This window comes from Calidris pugnax, unplaced genomic scaffold, assembly GCF_001431845.1.
Source record: "Calidris pugnax isolate Ruff unplaced genomic scaffold, ASM143184v1 scaffold11, whole genome shotgun sequence".
Classification (NCBI taxonomy): Eukaryota; Metazoa; Chordata; class Aves; order Charadriiformes; family Scolopacidae; genus Calidris; species Calidris pugnax.
This window is the reverse complement of record NW_015090803.1, coordinates 7,069,176-7,087,444: the sequence shown is the minus strand read 5'-3', so window position 1 is coordinate 7,087,444 and position 18,269 is coordinate 7,069,176. Positions and strand designations below refer to the sequence as shown.

At 36.6% G+C, this 18,269-nt stretch overlaps 1 protein-coding gene across 1 annotated transcript in view; it reads left to right on the top strand.

Annotated features, from left to right (window-relative positions):
* The window catches only part of KCNH8 (potassium channel, voltage gated eag related subfamily H, member 8), a 176,046-nt gene that overhangs the window by 153,172 nt on the left and 4,605 nt on the right, over nucleotides 1–18,269 (top strand). Inside the window, exons 12-15 of the mRNA XM_014937670.1 lie at nucleotides 3,326–3,364; nucleotides 5,093–5,448; nucleotides 9,799–9,905; nucleotides 10,963–11,039. Of these exons, the coding sequence (XP_014793156.1) occupies nucleotides 3,326–3,364; nucleotides 5,093–5,448; nucleotides 9,799–9,905; nucleotides 10,963–11,039 (579 nt within the window). The remainder of the gene's footprint in view (nucleotides 1–3,325; nucleotides 3,365–5,092; nucleotides 5,449–9,798; nucleotides 9,906–10,962; nucleotides 11,040–18,269) is intronic.

Here is an 18,269-nt window from a genome sequence, read left to right as displayed (position 1 = left end):
CTCAGATACAAAGAATTATTCAGATATATTTTAGGACCCAAGAGTTACAAGCAAATCAATGAAATTATGTTTCTATTTTTGTTCCTATTTCTCACAAAGGCAACAGGAATCAGGCCAATACAAGCCAATAACATTCTTTTGAGCCTAAAAATGCAAATTTACTTCTCTATTAAAGACTACTGTCTCTTGACCCTGGCAAAAATCTTCAGCTCACTGGCTTTCAACAGCAAACCACCAGTGTTTTCAGATAGGGAAATGTTCTTTTTGTGCTTGTAATAAGCAACGATAAAGATTACTGAATTTTTAAGCTCTATATATTAATGTATTAAACAATTATGAGATTATGGCTTTGAGGTTACGTACATGAAAGAATTTAATATGAGTCTGCTTTTGGTACATGATCTATTATTGGTTTATCTTGTGAAATTAAATTTAATAGCTGGTTTCACAAGACATAAAGAGTCACCAGGGTTGAAATTAAAAATTGAATTAGACCATTTGACAATATTTCACACAACTCACGCTAATATCAGTCTTTTGGGGTTTTTTTTTCCTAATGCATAGCAGGGGAAATACATGTGGTTTTCTTTCAGCAGTCTTTAGACTTTCAGAGTTGTACTTCATCTTAAAGGACTAGAACATGAGCTATTTTGCATCCTCTGGCTTTTTGTATAAGAAAAAAAAAACATTTTCTAGAAGGCTACACCATCATGTTGCCCTACATTAAAAGCAGATCAGAAACTAGGACAGCACCTCCTAATTATTTACTCTGATACTATATTTTTACAGACATAAAGCTATGTGCATGGTGAGGTCTTGAAATTTACAGCCCTTTGACTGGCTTTGTCCATGTTCTTGTATTCCTTTTTGAGAATGGCAAGAGAAGTGAATTGCTGGAGGAAGTTTAAAAGCCAGATTCATATGAATTCTCTCTGGTCACAGATTAATTGTCATTTCTTTTACCAGCTTTCAACTACCAAGCCATAAAGTCCAGGCCCCTGTTCTTTATGTGCAAAATACAGAGTTCAAAGGTACAAGCAATAAATATGGCTACACTTTATTAATACAGAAGCTATTATAATGCTCTTTACTATGGTTTCTCTACTAAGAAAAAAAATAGTCTAAGTTTATCTCAAAATTATCAATTTATCTAGACTAAAATTTTCCCGAATGGGTTAAATGAGCCATTTTGGGGAAATGAAAGAAGAAAATCCAATACGTAGTGTCTCACATCACCAGAACCCTGTTCATACCTATTCTCTTCTACTACTCTTCCTCCTGAGGACATGGCTTCCTCTACATGCAAAAAGCAAACTGCCTGCAAAAATCTCTTTCCCTCTCTCTTGGTAAGGTCATAAGGCAACAAAGTGCTGCCACCAACCCCATTTCCACTGCAGCCAGTTTCTCCCAGCTGCAGGGACCAGCAAGGATAACACTGAGAGCCAAGGAGGACCCATGGGTGGCTGTGGTTGCAGCATTGATGGGCAGTGGAGTGGTCCTGCAGTCAGGGGACAGTGCTACCAACTGGCCATGGAGCTGAAAGCCCAGCCCAGCTGAAAGACCCCAGCAGGGCTGTGGGAAATGCCACCAGGACATCTAGGAGACACCCATACCATGATTTCTTTATCTCTGTTTTCAAGATGTGCAATCAGGATTAACTCTTTACCAGCATTAAAAACTATAAAAGACTTACTTCTAAAGCTTTCAGCAGGCAAATGCATACTTTCTGAGATCTGCTTTGTGAAGCTGCTAATGTTTAGGATTGACTGGAAGTTTTAATTAAGGTTGCTATTTAACATTCATACTGCACCTGTGCCTACAAGCCAAGCAAACTGATGCCCCAAAATTTAGGGCGCTATTGTAAATTAAATCTTCTTCAATCTATGTGCAAAGTGGGCCATTAGTACTTCCTAGTTCTGACTTTGATATTTGAGTACATTTACAGTTTCCTGTTCTCCTGAATCTTGAAGGAGATTGTGTTTCTTTAATTGGCATAGATTTCAGTATCTGTGATCTTGTCCTCTGCTAATATCATCTAGTACTTTATCTAGCTCAGTATGAACACAGCGGTTATTTACACAGCCTAATTATTGTAGTTGTTCCGTTTGGTAGTTATTAGAGTGTTATTGCTATTTATTGATACACCTGCTACTGGTTTGGCTGCTGTGGAGTCAGATTTCTGCTTCCACAAACCTAGATATCGTGTATTTGTATATAATACCACTACTAGTACCCTCACTTTTATGATCAACTACAAAACAGTTTCAGATAAACCTGAAAGACCTGTGAAGAAGAAAAAAAGAGGGAGAAAAACTTCCCACAATTATTTTTTCCAAATCTGTGCCTAAGATTTGTATCTTTAGGAGTTCTGAAAACTTTTATCAAACAAATGGGGAAGTCCCAATGACTTCCAGAAAAGCTTAACCTCTTGCACCTGATTTTGGAGAAAAATAAGCTCATTCTATGAGTTTAAAAATGATGGGTGCTAGACACTTTTTATCTTGATACGTGTGTTTAGGAAAGCTGAAAATCACTTCTGAAAATTCTACCTGGCAGACTAAAATTCTCCTAAAAATATAGCATGTAGGCTGTCAGAGACTTACCTGTGGTCAAAGCGTGGACATTCGAACAAGCAACAGGATGTTCATAACAGGTATTATTCGGCAGTTCCAGTGGATTTCATTGGAAATAGTCACATATTAAACTGGCATAATTTCTTCTTCTTTTTCTTTTGTTTTGCTTTCTGTTTAATCCAAGAATGAAAATTATCATGGCTTGAATAGCTGCTAGACATGTTTCTCCCTCAGGATTATGTTGGTCCTACTTGCTTCAGTGCCATTGCTGCCTTTGAAAATTCCCCAACGATGCTACAGTCAGTTAGTTCATTTACATGTAAGGACTAGGCTGGCACAGGAGCTAAAGCTACCAACAGTTAGGTTTAAAAGAGAGCACTGTTCCTGCATATGATTCCATCAAACCAGCACTGAAACCCATCAGGTATACATTCACCCATCTAAATTCATGCACAGGTTTGGAGCCTTGACCCAACTTTTTCTTAAAGGAAAATGTTATTTTTGCAGGAACTATCTTTTTAATAAAAAGTACAACTTTGAACCTTTTTTTTTTTTTCCTCACAACATCTGTTTCCAAGGAGTGTCCTTAGTTCAGTGCTATGTCACCATTCAATTTCAAACAGATGTTTTATCATGAGATTCTTTTCTTGTATCATCATAAATGTTTTGGTTTAGATGTTTGTATGTTCTTGGAAGCCAATACTGTGCAGATGCACATATTTGCTACTTTTTTGTTTTGTTTTTCTTTTCAGGTAATATCAAAATTATCAAACAAGTCTACGCTATCTCAGGTATGTTAGTGACATTTTAAATATGTCAAGCTTGACTTTGAAACATGCACACATTTATAGTCAGAGGAAAGCTGGAAAAACTCCATCTGACTTCCATGGTTTCAGAACGAGACTTCAAATAGCAACCTGCAGATAGTTCTGCCACTGCACATTTTATGAGTAACAGCTTATGATCTTTTCTTCCAGGTGCTAGATGTTTGATACCCTTCTATAGCACCTGCATTTTAAATACATGGTTACCCAAGCCAAAGTTTTGAATATGGGTAACACTCATTCTCTGTAGAGTATAGGCTGCACCAGTGCCTGGTCCTGTACAATTTTATCATCATGACAGCCTTCAGATGACTATTATGGTTGACAGCAATGCTATGGTATTTTATATTGACTGGTCTCTTGCCACTGTTTTAAATTCTTACCTTTTCATAAATCTCAAATGGAAAGGACCTAGTTCACTAAATCTGTCAATGCATACTAAGAGAAAAGCATCCACGCAATGGAAGTGTGCTGTACCACACAGCAGAATTAAACCCACCCTGCAAAACATTTAGACGGATACTAATAGGGGCTTAGAAAATTTGGATAAATTTCCCAAATCTGTTTTTTTACACAGCCAATGTTATTTGGACAGAATGTGAGAAATATGACTACACAAGTTCACCTGAGGTTTTCTATCTAAAGTTGACAGGGCCTTAATCAAAGTTGATTAAGAGGAGTAGCCTGGAAAAAAATTAACAGCAACCTTTTCTGAAACCGTTAAGTTGCATTTGGCTGTACCCTTCACTGAGATGTGTGGAGTTTCTTAATTTGACCTGGAACCTGATTCTGCCTTATCCATTCATCTACTACCAATAAATACAGTAAGCTGTGCCACGGAAATCAATGGAAATATTTTTGAGTTATGGCCTGATCCTGACATGAGCTCCATGTTGACATATCTCAGCACTCATGACCAGTGAGTGTATTTTGTTACCATGAAACAATAACAAACAATACATTGCTCTCTTATGCTGTGTTTTAGTACATGAAGTACAGAACCCGGGTCTATACTGCCTCTAAATTGCCTTGGCTCCAACATCAAGCATTCAAATTGCTTTTTTAAATTCAGATGTAGCTCTGCTTTTAGATGGCACAGTTCTGAAGTTGACACTGTTACACCACTAGTGCATTAATGGGATTTTGTATAAAATGAAAAATCTGCCCACTATCCCAGCAGTGGTTTCAGTTACAACTAAGAAGGATACAGAGGACATTCAGGCTTGAGCTGAATGTATAAATGCTATTTATACATTATAAATGGTTCCATAAGAAAATGCAAATTATATGAATTACCAGCCTCAGTTCTTTCCCTTAGTCCACCAGGCCTCTGAGAGCGCAACACTCAATAGAAATAATGCCTCAGTAAAACAAGATTAATCTACTCAAGTGTACATATGGCACATGGCTTGTAAGAACTAATCAAGTAATCTTTCTTGGTAACAAAACATATTGCAGTGATCTCCCTGGCTATGTCACTTGTGACCTTTTTAATTTGTTTGTATTTTTCTCACATGAGCACATATAGCCATGGTTGAGGAGGGAAGCTATGGAAGAGTTCCAGAAGAGCTATCGCTAATGAGAAATGAAAGCAGTACTAGATCTGGGTTTGTTCCAGGATAGAACAGAAGAAATTGTGTTTCTGCAAAACCAGGCTCTGAATTTTACGCTATTATGTTTCATCTGCTGTTGTAGACAGAGCTCAAGGGAAACGGGAATATAAAGAAGAGACTCCCTTCAATTGTGGAAGATGAAGATGAGGATGACGAAGGAGAAGAAGAGAGCAGCACTCTTTCACCAATCCATACAAGAAGCACAAATTGCTCTCAGCAGAAGAAGGCTGGAAGCAATAAAAGCCACCTAGGGAGAAACTTGAAGCAGTTGGCCTCAGGAACGGTGCCCTTTCATTCGCCCATCCGTGCTTGCAGTTCAAACCCCTCAAGAACCAAACACGAAACAGAGATTCATTACTATTCCAGAAGGAAGGAGAAAAACCTTAAGTTACACCTTTCAGCACTGACCACCAGTGGCCCACCTGATCTGAGCCCGAGGTAACAGTTATGAATGGTTATTTTCTTCTCTATCATGTAACACTTATTAAAAAAATCATGATTGCAACACTAAAATATTTCTTTTTCTTTAATAGTTGATACTTTTGTTCATCCCACAGAGAAGGAAAAGTTCTCTTATTTTAGGAACTGTTGCACATGATGCAAAATGTTATGGCTCTAGGATTTTATTGTAAAATAGAGTATTTCTACAAGTAAAAAGGGAAAGTATTGAGCAATTGCAAAAATGACTATTTGAACAGTCTGGCTTTATGGTATCATTTTGTCCACCTATAATAATATGCATTCCCACAATAGCACTGTGAAACATTCTGAGTCCATCAGAGAGAGGGCAATTTAGAAAGTAGATGATAATACAGCACTGCTGTACAAATACACAAATTACTGGAGTAGAGGACTATAATGGAAAACTATTGCCTAGCAATTTTGGAAAATATTTAGAGTTTTTTTACATTAGAGAAAGGAAACCTGATAATGCAAGTTATATAGAGAGAAAATATGGATTTGAGAAAACTTTTTTGACATAGAGCCATATTATAGTTTATTGTGGTATTATTAGTGTATAATTTAAAATATTTTAATTTTTTACTTCTATGTTACTTGTAAGATGATTTCTGTGTCTTTTTGAATTGCTGCAATGTAATAATTACCTATTATAGAGTTTTGGGATCAGTTCTTTACAGAAATCACAGTCTTTACAGAAATCACTTTTTCATATACAAGGAACTGCAGCAGTTGATCTTCAGTTCAAGTTTTGATTTTTATAATTTGAAGTACTTTACATGTTCAAGAACTTCTTTTGTTCACTGGAGGCTGAGTGGTAGTTTCAGCAACTTGCCATTGCAAACACGAAATAGCCACTGCTTGACCAGTATTTGTTTAGCTCTGTCAAGGCACCTGTCCCTAAAGATGCATCATAAAAAGGACATGGAAGACCACATAGAAATCTTTCCTCATCATCTTAAATTTGATCAGAATGGTTACATTTCACAGAATCACAGAATTGTAGGGGTTGGAAAGGACCTTCAGAGATCATCTAGTCTAACCTCACTGACCAAGCAGGTTCACCTAGAGCAGGCTGGACAGGAACACGTTCAGGCGGGTTTTGAGTATCTCCAGAGAAGGAGCAAACAGGAGCAGGATACCAACTGATTGTAGTTTTGTCAATGGAAGGGAAAATAATGTTTGGAAAAACGGCTTCTACACTAGCAAAATTGAAATGCCTGGTGGATATTGTCTCATTTCTTTCATGGATCGTGTATGAATTTCGTTCAGGTTAGCTATGAGTAAAGGTCATTATCATTTGCATAACAAGCGGTAATTCAAGGAAAAGCTACCTTTCATATTTTCTGCTGAAATGTAATCTTGCTCATTATTATTCTGAACATATGCAGCAAGACATTGGCACCCAAGGCTACAAGAAAAAATGTGAAACAAGTATTGCTACATATACAATTATAAAATTATGAATGGAAATAGGAAATAACTGCAGAATAATCCTGTTAATAGGCTGGAAAATTGGCCAAAGACATATGTGTTTTTCAGACTTGGTTTTCCAGCGAAAAGACTTTCATATTATTTCCCAAGATGAGTTTAATATTATTGGAACAGTTAAACTGACAAGTCAAAACCACTTTAAAAAGATCCTTAAATGTTTCCTGTTAAGTATAAACTAGAAAATAAGATCTTAATTAAGATACTTATATTTGTTTGGTGTTGGACAGCAGAGTAAGGGGAAGGCAAGACTGATTGAAATATCCAGTCAGTGCAGTTGTGAGGTGTATAACCACACTTTGTCAAAAGAATATGCTTTGTCTCCTTAAGGAACTTCTACTGTGGATATTCCCTAGAGTAAGCCAACCAGAACTCCTCACTGGTGCTCCAGGTTCTTTCCTTGTACACCACAGTGAAGGCAATAAAGCACAGAGACTGAGCAAAATATTTAAATAGTTCTTGGCGCAAGGAATAGAAGCCAGCATCCTAACTTCTTAGGATACAGTCACAATCTTCCCAATCACTTTTTGGGTACTGCCTGTGAAGTAGAAGAGCTTCAAAAGGAAGAAAGTGATAATAAAGGCAGCCCTGGAAGGAGGGATTTATGCATTTGAATCTCCTCAGACCTGCATGGACGAGTGTATTCTAGCCCTGATCAATTGGCTAGAAAAGGTCAGATGTTAAGCTGTTGACTTCTTGGCTTCTAGGAGTGGAGGTGTCTGCATTCAGGAGAAATTTCAGGGCTTTACAACAGCTAATTCATAAAGGGGTGAGACTTACCAATTACTTTTGTCCCCTCATGTTTTCAGCTCGTTAGATTATGTCGCTTCACTGCCAGTTCCTTGTATATGAATAAGCATCTTGCCCATTCCATATTTTCCACACAGAAGCTGTCCTTTGGCTCTCCAGCTAATATGGTTTCTTTTTAGTCTGAATGTTTAAACACTTTAAAGAATATAGCATCTATAAATTCCAAGTCACGTCTGAGTAGGTTTTCCCCTGTGTACTTTAAAGGCAGTTAAAATGTTAACATTTTATATAATTAGAAATCTCTACAAAAGGGATATTGGTGTTTAAAATTTACTTTTTGAAGCAGTGAGGCTAGATGACATTAAATAGGTTTTATAGCAAATTTCAAACAAAGTAATCATTCAGGTTTTCAGCTGCATATAACAGCATAGGCCAGAGCAGTTCAAACTGGTTAAGATTAGACTGAAGTTTAGTAACATCCAACTGGCATCATGAACTCTCAGACATGACACAGAGCCCTAAACTCACATAAAGAGTCAAGAAGGACAAGAATATATGGTATATGCACAGAGCTCTACGTTACATGGCTCTTTCAAGTCAAATACTTCACAGATATTTCTGTGTTGTCTGTTCTTCCTTTCTCCAAACATTTCCAGTCAAGAGGTTTGCTTGAGAGTCACAGAATCACATGGGGTTGGAGGGGACCTCCAGAGATCATCTAGTCCAACCCTCCTGCCAAAGCAGGTCCACCTAGAGCAGGTTGCACAGGAACTTGTCCAGGCGGGTTTTGAATGTCTCCAGAGAAGGAGACTCCACCACCTCCCTGGGCAGCCTATTCCAGTGCTCTGCCACCCTCAAAGTAAAGAAGTTCCTCCTCATGTTTAGGTGGAACTTCTTATATTCAAGTTTGTGCCCATTTCTTCTTGTGCTGTCCCTGGGCACCACTGAAAAAAGACTGGCCCTGTCCTCTTGACACCCACCCTTTAAGTATAGAATAACCTTATTAGATAAAAAGTCTAATTTTCATCATCACAAAGTTACCACCATTGACTGAGAGGCCAAGAACTGTCTGCTTAAATCCTTTCAGTTTAGTATTTAATTCATTTGCCTACTATAAGACAAATTCTGAATCTTGTGCCTGGACAAAACAAGAAATTGACACTCCGCATCTGTCAACTGGTAGTTTTCTGAGTTACTTTCATTGACTTTAAAACAGTTCTCTTTACAGCACAATTTATTAAAAGGAGAACAAAAAATATTCATAATTATATCTATTTTTATAATATGTATTGATTCCTCCATCTAATACCAGCTTCCTATTCTTTGTATGCAGCTACTGATTATTGTATAAAATGCTTCTTTTTTTTCCTTTGGATTTCTTGACACTGCAAATTGGAGGTCAACTGCAATGTATGAGCAGAAATAACTGACAAAAATGCATTTTCTAGTAGTTAGATCCAATACCAACGTAACTGGGACATTGCAGGATGGTCTACACATCTTCCTAAACCCAATTGCAAACAAGATTTCTCTGCTTGAGCAAGTCAGTTTTAACCAAATTTGAGACTAGCTATTTGCATGGCAACAACACTTTTGACTGTACTTTACAGAGATGCTTTCATAAATATATTATGTTCAGGCTTAGGCTCTGCCTAAGTAAGCCTAATATAAGAGCCTGACTGTTACGTGCAGGGAGATTTAAACTTCTCAGGAGCACAGTGAAGCATCTCTAGTTTGCATAGAAGAAACAATAGCAACAGATTACTTTAGATATGAAAAGCAAACTATACTCAATACAGGTATTGCTAGGACCCAGAATATACTGCAGAAGTCATAAAAATTTTGAAACTTCAGTTAATTATGTTTGGCTTCATATTCCTTTCTCTAGTAGTAAATTTAATCTTTAGTGACTCACAACAAGTTATAGCAATATAATAGTTTTTACTTTTCTCTAAACTTAATGTTGTGCAAGATTTACCATTGCTTAAAAATGTGCCCTTTAGGAGTAATTTTGACAACATAATTATGAATATGATGTTTATGAAACTGTTTATGAAACTGCTCTCTCTCTCCAATTTTTCTCAACAGAATTGTTGATGGGACTGAAGATGGAAACCGTAATGAGGAAAGCCAAACCTTTGACTTCAGCTCTGACCAGCTCAGACAAGAATCCAGGTTATCTCCTACAATTGGAGGTGAGTTTTGCCTGGAAAAAATCACTCTTCGGAGCAAACAGGGTTTATGACTGCTTTTTGTTCCCCTTTGTTTCTGCAATTCTCAGAAGTGGCATAAGTGGATTTAACGTACATCAGTACTTTCAGTACCATTTCAGTACCACCATTGGTACTGTAGAAAAATACAACAGGGTCCTGAAGGCCATTTAATGTTTTCCTGCTAACAGACAGTCATGATAAAACAGCTTGCAGAGAGCACCATGTTATATTTTACCAGCAGTTCTATAGGATCAGGCAGGAGTGTCATGCTCCCAAACCTTCGGGCATGGAAGGTACTAAACAGAATGACAAAATTCAACATTAAAAAAATTTAATACTAAATTAAGAAAAAAAAAAATTATAAAGATCCATATGCAGATTTGGCTCTCAGTCTTTGTTAAAGCTATTTACAGAAGTGGACCGCTGTGGAAGTACCTAGATTTTTAGAAGAAAAGAGTGAAAAACTCAACTAGCAAGAGGTTTTAGGAAGTCTTATATGACCTACACTCTGAAAAGGTTCATGAAACAGCACCACAGAGGAACAGAGCATGTCAACATGGAAGAAAAAGCGAAAGAGACAGAGAGGGAAACCAATGGACTAATGCTGAAGTGACACAACTAGTGCAACTCAGGCTGTTTCCAACTTCCCCTCTTTTACGAGTAAACAGCCCTCACATAGTTAAGTACCTTTTGCATGGAGGCTATTAGGACAGATTTTATTCCTCTTAAAGCAAACAGAAAAATAATAGAAGCTTAATCATGTCTATGATTTTTAAAAACAGTTGACACATCACACGGTTGGCACTAGGGTTGCTATTTTCAGTTCTTTCAGGTTCAGACTGAAGAGAGCAGTATGAACTTTTATTCATCATGTTTTTCTTACACATTATACACTGAACATTAAACAAGAGATTTTATTTTAATGTGATCCAAGTGCAAAGTAGGTTTAAATTTAAAGCACTGGATAAGTGCAAGAGTAGCATTGCTGTTTCCAAGTTATTACACTTCTCTTATTTAAATGCATTTGAATTATTTTCAGAGGCCGAAATTGGTGCTGCTGTGCTCGTTATCAAAGCAGAAGAGACCAAACAGCAGATCAACAGGCTTAATAATGAGGTAACAAGCTTTTGTGGGGGTTGAAGGACATTATCAAGGGATGATGGAGAAAACTCAGAAACTTAAGAATATGATACATATGCGATAAACAAGTTTGCAAAACTGGATGGGGGTCCTACATTTAGGGCAGTTTGGGGCTTTTAACTCTTTCCCAGATTAATTTTCTATAAGAAAGATATATAAATTTTGTCATGTGCTGGAGCTAGAAACAAAATACGGTTTGTATAGTTAGCGTAACTAATTTTCTTAGGCTTTATCCTCTTCTGTATGTGCTTCTATTTCTCTCTTTCCTGTCTTTCTTCCAACTTTTCTTGGTTTGGCAAATGCTATGTTTTTGGAGAATTTCCTTGAAAGAAATGTAAACCCATTGATATTCAAATTCAAATCACTTTACCAGTGCCTATTTAGAATGAAAGAGAAGTTCATCCATTCCTGCTCAAGCAATATGACCTGAGGAACGCAGGGCCAATGTTGTTCAGTGGTTTTTTCTAGTCTTCCCTTCTAATAACTTCAAACCTGTAATCAACTGTCAATCCAACACTAAAGATGAGATGCTCTCTGGCTAAACTGTTTCATATATCCAGCCACTGCAGTACTTTGGCTAACAAGATGAAAGCGTCAGACTTTAAATTCACAGTTATACTACAAGAATAAAATCTGTTCCCAGCATACCCTGTCTTTCAGTATTAGAGACAATTTCTTATGATTCCACATGAGGAAACATTTAAATAAGTCCAACTACACAGTTTCATTTCCTTTTTCCTGATTCCTTTGGTTACCAGAAACATGAAGTTTTATTTTATTTTTTCCTTCTATATTGTGTACACTTAACCTAGTTATTCTTTATTTCCATGTATGAAGTAGATGGCTTGTACATGGCTTGTAAATATTTTTCATCCTGTGTTGGGTTAACTTGGTCAGCGAACTCCTAAGCTAAGAGTGCATGCATGGTTAATCACTATGAATGCATCACCTCACTTGTATGGCAAACTGTAGAGTTCAGACAAAAGTTTCATGCCTCATTGACTAGTTTTTTTATATGACTTGGTCAAAGAACTCAAAGACATCTCCAAGTTGTTCACTGACAACACTATTATGACAGAAAATGGTATTTCCTATGTAATACATTTGAAACAGACAAGTCATATTCATTCATCCCTTTTGACTTTGAAGACGACAGCTATTTTTAAAATTTGAAGATGTACTACATAGTTATCCACAAGATGCAACTGGAAAATACATCATGGTGGCAGATGTGCTAAGGCAGGCATCTTGTGGATTAACCAAACATTTCAACTGCAATAGTTCTGGGGTTATCATTGCTTTTCTAGTGAAAAGCAATCAGTAAATCTTGGAGTAGACCACTACATTAAACATACAAACAAAAAAAAAAGCTAACCAAAACCTGAGGAAGGGGGATCAGTCCTTTTTTTCACATAGCATGCTACCTGTGAGACTTCACTTGAAATCAGAGGTGCTTACCTCCCAAGACTTCTGCAATCTCTCCTGAGATACAGATAGATTTGAACAACTAATTATTGATTAAACAAGTCAACCATTAGGTTGTCAGACAAAAAGAACTCATCAGTTTCTGAACTGACAGTACTGGATTGGTACTTACCCCAATTAACCTGTAAGCAGTCTTGCTGGAATACACGAGCTGTTCCTTGGGAGGATTTTTTTTGTCACATGAAGTGTTGAACAACACTTGTAGACCCAGTGCTTTCATCAATCATTTCATCACTCAATGATGACCATTAATGGAAGACTATGACTGATGCTGCAGCAGACTCCTAGCAGAGATTACCAGCAGTTAGAAACAAACTTCTCTATTAAGACATGCAGCCTCCTCCTGAAAAATAAAATATGAGAAAACAGGTCACAAGTAGCCAACAGAAGCAAACACTATCATTAATACATTTTCCAGTGGAGATCAGAAGTCAATCAACAAATGCAAAAATAACTGCTTTCATGAAAGGTAATTGTATTACAACAGTTCACTGGTTAGCTTAAAAACACTTCAGCTGTTCATTGAGGGAACAAAGGCATGCATCTTCCCATTCAGACATTCAATACAGTCTGTTGTTATGTTAGCAAAGTCAAGCAAAGCAAAAAGGAGTTACCCCAGAGAGAAATCTACAAAACAAGCTATACCCAGTTTAGATATCCAGTGGAGCTCTTGGGAGTATTTTAGGTGTATGACATTCACTACATAATGCAAACAAAAGTTCATTTACCTAAGAATAGGACTAACAGAAGACAGAACCTTGATTTCACTACTCAGAGTTTGTTACATATTAACTTAAGGACTAATAGAAGCACAGACTTCCTCTAATGAGGGTAAGCTCCAAAGTCAGCACTGCCACTTTATTGGGCAATGTGAGAGAAACTTGAACACACCCCAAATTCCTATTGTATAGTTACATGGTTTGGCTGCTCAGTTTGTTACCCAGCTTCTTCATTGCCTCACCTAACCTCATTTCTCATTTTGAGCCTGAATGAGATCCAAGATGGATGGATAAAAAAGGAATTTCCCTCTGGTTCAGTATTGCAAGGTGGAGTGGAATAGGATTTCTTAATCTCCTACCCTATTTTCCGATTCCGCTTACTCTAAATAATCACTGAATAAAAATGGTATGACTTTCATTATAGTTCAGTATGTGGAAGTCAAGAGAGTTAAAGTGCACATTCTCACTCCTGTAAAATTGCAGTTGTTTGAGCAATAATTTCAAGATTAAGTGACTGAATACCCGACAGCATGCCACATTTTCTGAGCTGGGGAAGCTTAATTCAAAGACCTGCTCCAAATTAGGCAGAGCAAGAATTTAGGAATAGGTCTTCTGCTTACAAGTATTGTATCCTTCCTTTGCAGAGATCTGTATACCCAACCTGGTCTTTCCAATTAATTTCTCTGCAAAGACTGATCAGATGAGCGTATCTAAACATTCATCATTTTTTTCAGAGGCACCATTTACCTGGTGCAATCATACCTAATGACTAAGGAGCCCAGAAGTAAAAATAGGAAACCACTAATCAGATTTTCCGAGACATACAGATGGCCATAAATCTAGACTAAAGCACCTGCCTATCACTGTCCCATCATCTGTATCGTGCTAGGCTTTTAGCTCTGTACCATTTGAATGCAACTGTATGAAAAGAGCATGGAAATATTTCTACTTTGATCCAATGTGCAAAACCCAAATCTGAATTATTTAAAACACGGAGCACTTAAAAATAAGGAAATACGCACATTTTAGTCATAATTTTTCTCCTCTAATTTGCAGAGCGCACATGTACGTGTTCTTCATTCAAATAGGTACACAACTTCATGCTCAAATATACAGGACATCTTGTTCAGTGCATGCAGACAAACTCAGGTTTCTTTGACATGCCCCCTGTTTTTTCCTTACGTGACTCACCTGCAGTGCAGCCTCCTTCAGGTTCAGAATTTGGGGGCTGATTTCCTGCTTTACCACATCATTAGACCCCACAATTACAGTACCAGAATGGTATAATGAACATAGTACTGATATTTCTCCAATTCAACTGAAAAACAAACAAGCATGAGGAAATATGAATAGGCTCAGGTTTTGTACTAGGAAATTGCCTTCCATTTTGCTGCATATTGGAGCACTTAGTGGAAATTCAGCTATTTTTAATTTTAGGTTTTTTAGATGCGCTTAAAATACTCTAAGCATTCAGCACGTATTTAGAACAGACAAAATGCATTCACAGAGATATTTCACTTTCATCTATCAAAAGGAAAAATCCCAAATAAATATGTCTGTTTTTCAAATCACCTAGAAAAAATTTATAAATAGATTATTTAAAAACATATTTCACATCCAGCTGCCAAAAATCAGTCCCATTCTCCTCTCAGGACATGGAAAAATGTTTGTTTTTTTTTTTAAGCAAAACATATTCCTTAATACTAAAAATTTATGCACGCAATGGAAACAGTCATTTTATAATCAGCGCCAATGAAGAAAAAATGGTAAAGTTAATCAGGCCTTCAGTTTTACATAGGAGATGTACTGGTGAGGTTCAATTTGCAGCTTAAGAACCCATATAAAGGACTCCCCTGATTTAGAGCAATTAAAAACATGGTCTTTGTAACAAGTTTATATTATCATGAGAGAGATTATTTTTCAGCAAGACTATCCCAATAATTCACTTTGAAAAATATCTTTCAATCAAGAAAAATGTGGCAAAAAGTGAACTAATGACATTTATTGATGATGAGAACTAATTAAAACATCCATTCTGGATGTTAGCTATGTAAATCTAGCATAAAAGTCATGACATAAAACCTAATAATAATATTTGTGTTAAGAAATAAAAGCTTTCTAAACCATAAACACCAAATGAATGCTTTTTTTGTCTGCTGAGATTTGTAAAAATATGTTTTCCCTTTAGCATTACCATTCATACTTCCAAGAAACTCCTACCTTCTTGTTGTTTTGTCTCTCTCTCTGCTCTTGTATTTTGATGATTATAGAATAGTCTTTCCAGCTATTTTTTTCTTTTATTTAATGTTAGCTTAATAGATATTAGCAGGTAAAGGTAACAAAAATGGTTGATGCTCTAAAGTTTAGGTTAATTTGTTTTTTAAGCAGGATGTATGGCACATACGTGGCATAGGTCTTACATGCTGTGGTGTCCCCTCTTGCACTTTTTCTTGAATAAAAAAGATTATTACCTAGAGAGATGATGACGATTATCCAGTTAACTCTCTAACAATCATTTCAAAACCATCCTGTACTGAAAAGATCTATTTTCCCAATATCTAAATGAAAATGTCTGTTGGTATGCGAGTTCATTACTTTTTCTCTTATGCCTAGAAGACATAAGAAAAAGCTGATTGTCATTCTCTCCTTCTAAATTTACACTGGAAACATACTGTTCCAGCAGATCTCAACAAACAAAATTCATTCCATCTTTCTTTGCCCATCACTTTTTCTATAACTTTTCATTGGCAGCATTTTCTTTTGGGTTGACTTTGGTTAGATCTTTTTAAGTCACTGGCAAAGTACACCATATCAAGCTGCACCAGCCTAAGTAATTCTGAGTGAAGAGAATCCCCTTCCAGTGTCCAATAAAAAAAAATGCTTTTGATATATCCTGGGAGCATGATTAATACCTGCAAAGTGTGATTCAGCAAAATTCCACAGACATTTTTCTGTAATACTCTGCATAGACAGAATATTGTACTTATATTCATGCTTCTGACATTTTCTTTTCAGATGTAATGTTTAACATTTATCTTTGTTGAATTTCATATTACTGATATTTAAAAGTGAACATGAATTCTATTTAGACATTAAAAAAAAATTAAATTAAAACAAATCAGGATAGCCTGCTAAAAAGTATGGCTTGAAATGTCCAGGAATGACAGCAAACCACTGATCATGAACCATTTCAATCATGTATGAATCCAACTCACCGTAGCTACATCTTAGTCATATTTTCTTAGTTGGTTTAGAAGAATGTCATTCGGACAGTAACATCTGAGAAGTATTCTGACAAGGTATATATTGTATCTACACTTTCTTCGTATCTATTAAATCAGCTTTTCAGTTAAAGAAGAGAATTACATTGTTTTGCCATGGTTTATTCTCAAGAAATGTATGTTGTGCCTGTTCTCTTTTAACTACTCCTTTAGGTGCTTATAGAAATTGTTTGCTTAATATTTTTTCCCCATATATTTTTTCATATATGCAACCTCAGGCTTTCTTTAGAGAGTACACAGCAACAGCTTCTCCTCTCCTGGCCACCTGGGATCTCCATGATCCTCCATTTGCTTTCAGTCAGTAGCTGGTCAGTCAGAGTTTGTCCCTGATACTTTCTGCAGCCCTTGAAGAAATTTCCAAATCTGATTTCCTTATTGCCATCATCCTGCTGACACTGTCCTGATTCTACAAAAACCTGAAGGCAGCATTCACATCCAACAATGAAGAGCCACAAATTATTATTAGAAATGCAGTTGAGGAACTCTTTTTCTAGACTGAATTTCATGGGAGCCTTGTTGACTTGCATATACTTAAATGATACAGTTTTCTGTTCTATCCTTACTTGTTTAACAGCAATAGCAATAATCTCAGCACCCTAATCTACCCAGACAGACTGGTTGCCCTGGAACTATCTGATAGCTGGCTAGCAAGTGAGCAGAGAAATCAGCAAATTTCCTTCTACTCCTACATGATAAAGGCAATTTCACAACCTTCCAGATTTCTGGATTTATTTCACCGAAACGGACCCATAGTATTATTGCACAAATCCTATACATTTAATCTGAACTCAGATTAGCTGCACTGGATCTTTTTTTTTCTTCTGCAACTAGTTTTTTTCCTAAAATGCCATTAAATCAGAAGTGTCTGTCACCATAATACCAGTGGCCACAGAGATGCTGATAGATGATCAGTGAAAAGTCTGTCTCAGCTCAGTTCTCATTTCATTCACTCAATGATGCACTTACTGAGAAACAGAGTATCAGCAGCCACTTAATCTGAGCCTTGAAAGACAGCTCATTCTGCCTGAAAGTCTCCTTGATTTTATGAAGCACCCAAATAGAAGAAGCAACGAAACATGAAGAAGGGAACAGAGAAGCTGCCAGATGCAGTGCAAGCCAGGCAGCTTCCCTGTGTTGCTAAAACGTAACTTCTATTCCTCAAGAAGGAACTTTTCTTCTTCACTTCTTTGGGTGTTCAGAAAGAGTTACAGTAGGAAGATGTCTGGGTGAAGTTTGAATTGCAACAGGGAGTAAACCACAGAGAGAAAGAAAATACTAACGTATTGGACTTTTAATCAGAAAACAAAAGGCTTATTCCAGATTTATCCAGGAACAGTAGAGAGAGGTAGGAATTCTAGTAGAAAAATTAACATTAAGAAAAATTCAAATGCTGGAAAATATAATGGAAAAACAAAGAAACCTGTTTAGCCAATACTCACCATTTAGCAATAATCACCATCATCATCTTACATTATATAGAGCTTTTCATCACTTTTATGGAAAGGTTTAAATGCAATCACCTCCATTCCTACTTTAAGTACATGGAACAAGATATTCAAACTGAGTAAGTTTAACACTTGTAGTAAAGAAAAGTACTCTTTCTACTGAAACTGTCAAAGTATTTTGAAAATGCAAAATACAACTACTAAAACTTTGATTGAGCAGGGCATGAGAAAGGGTTATTACTGAAAACCATGTGTTCAAAAAATAGATATCTATTT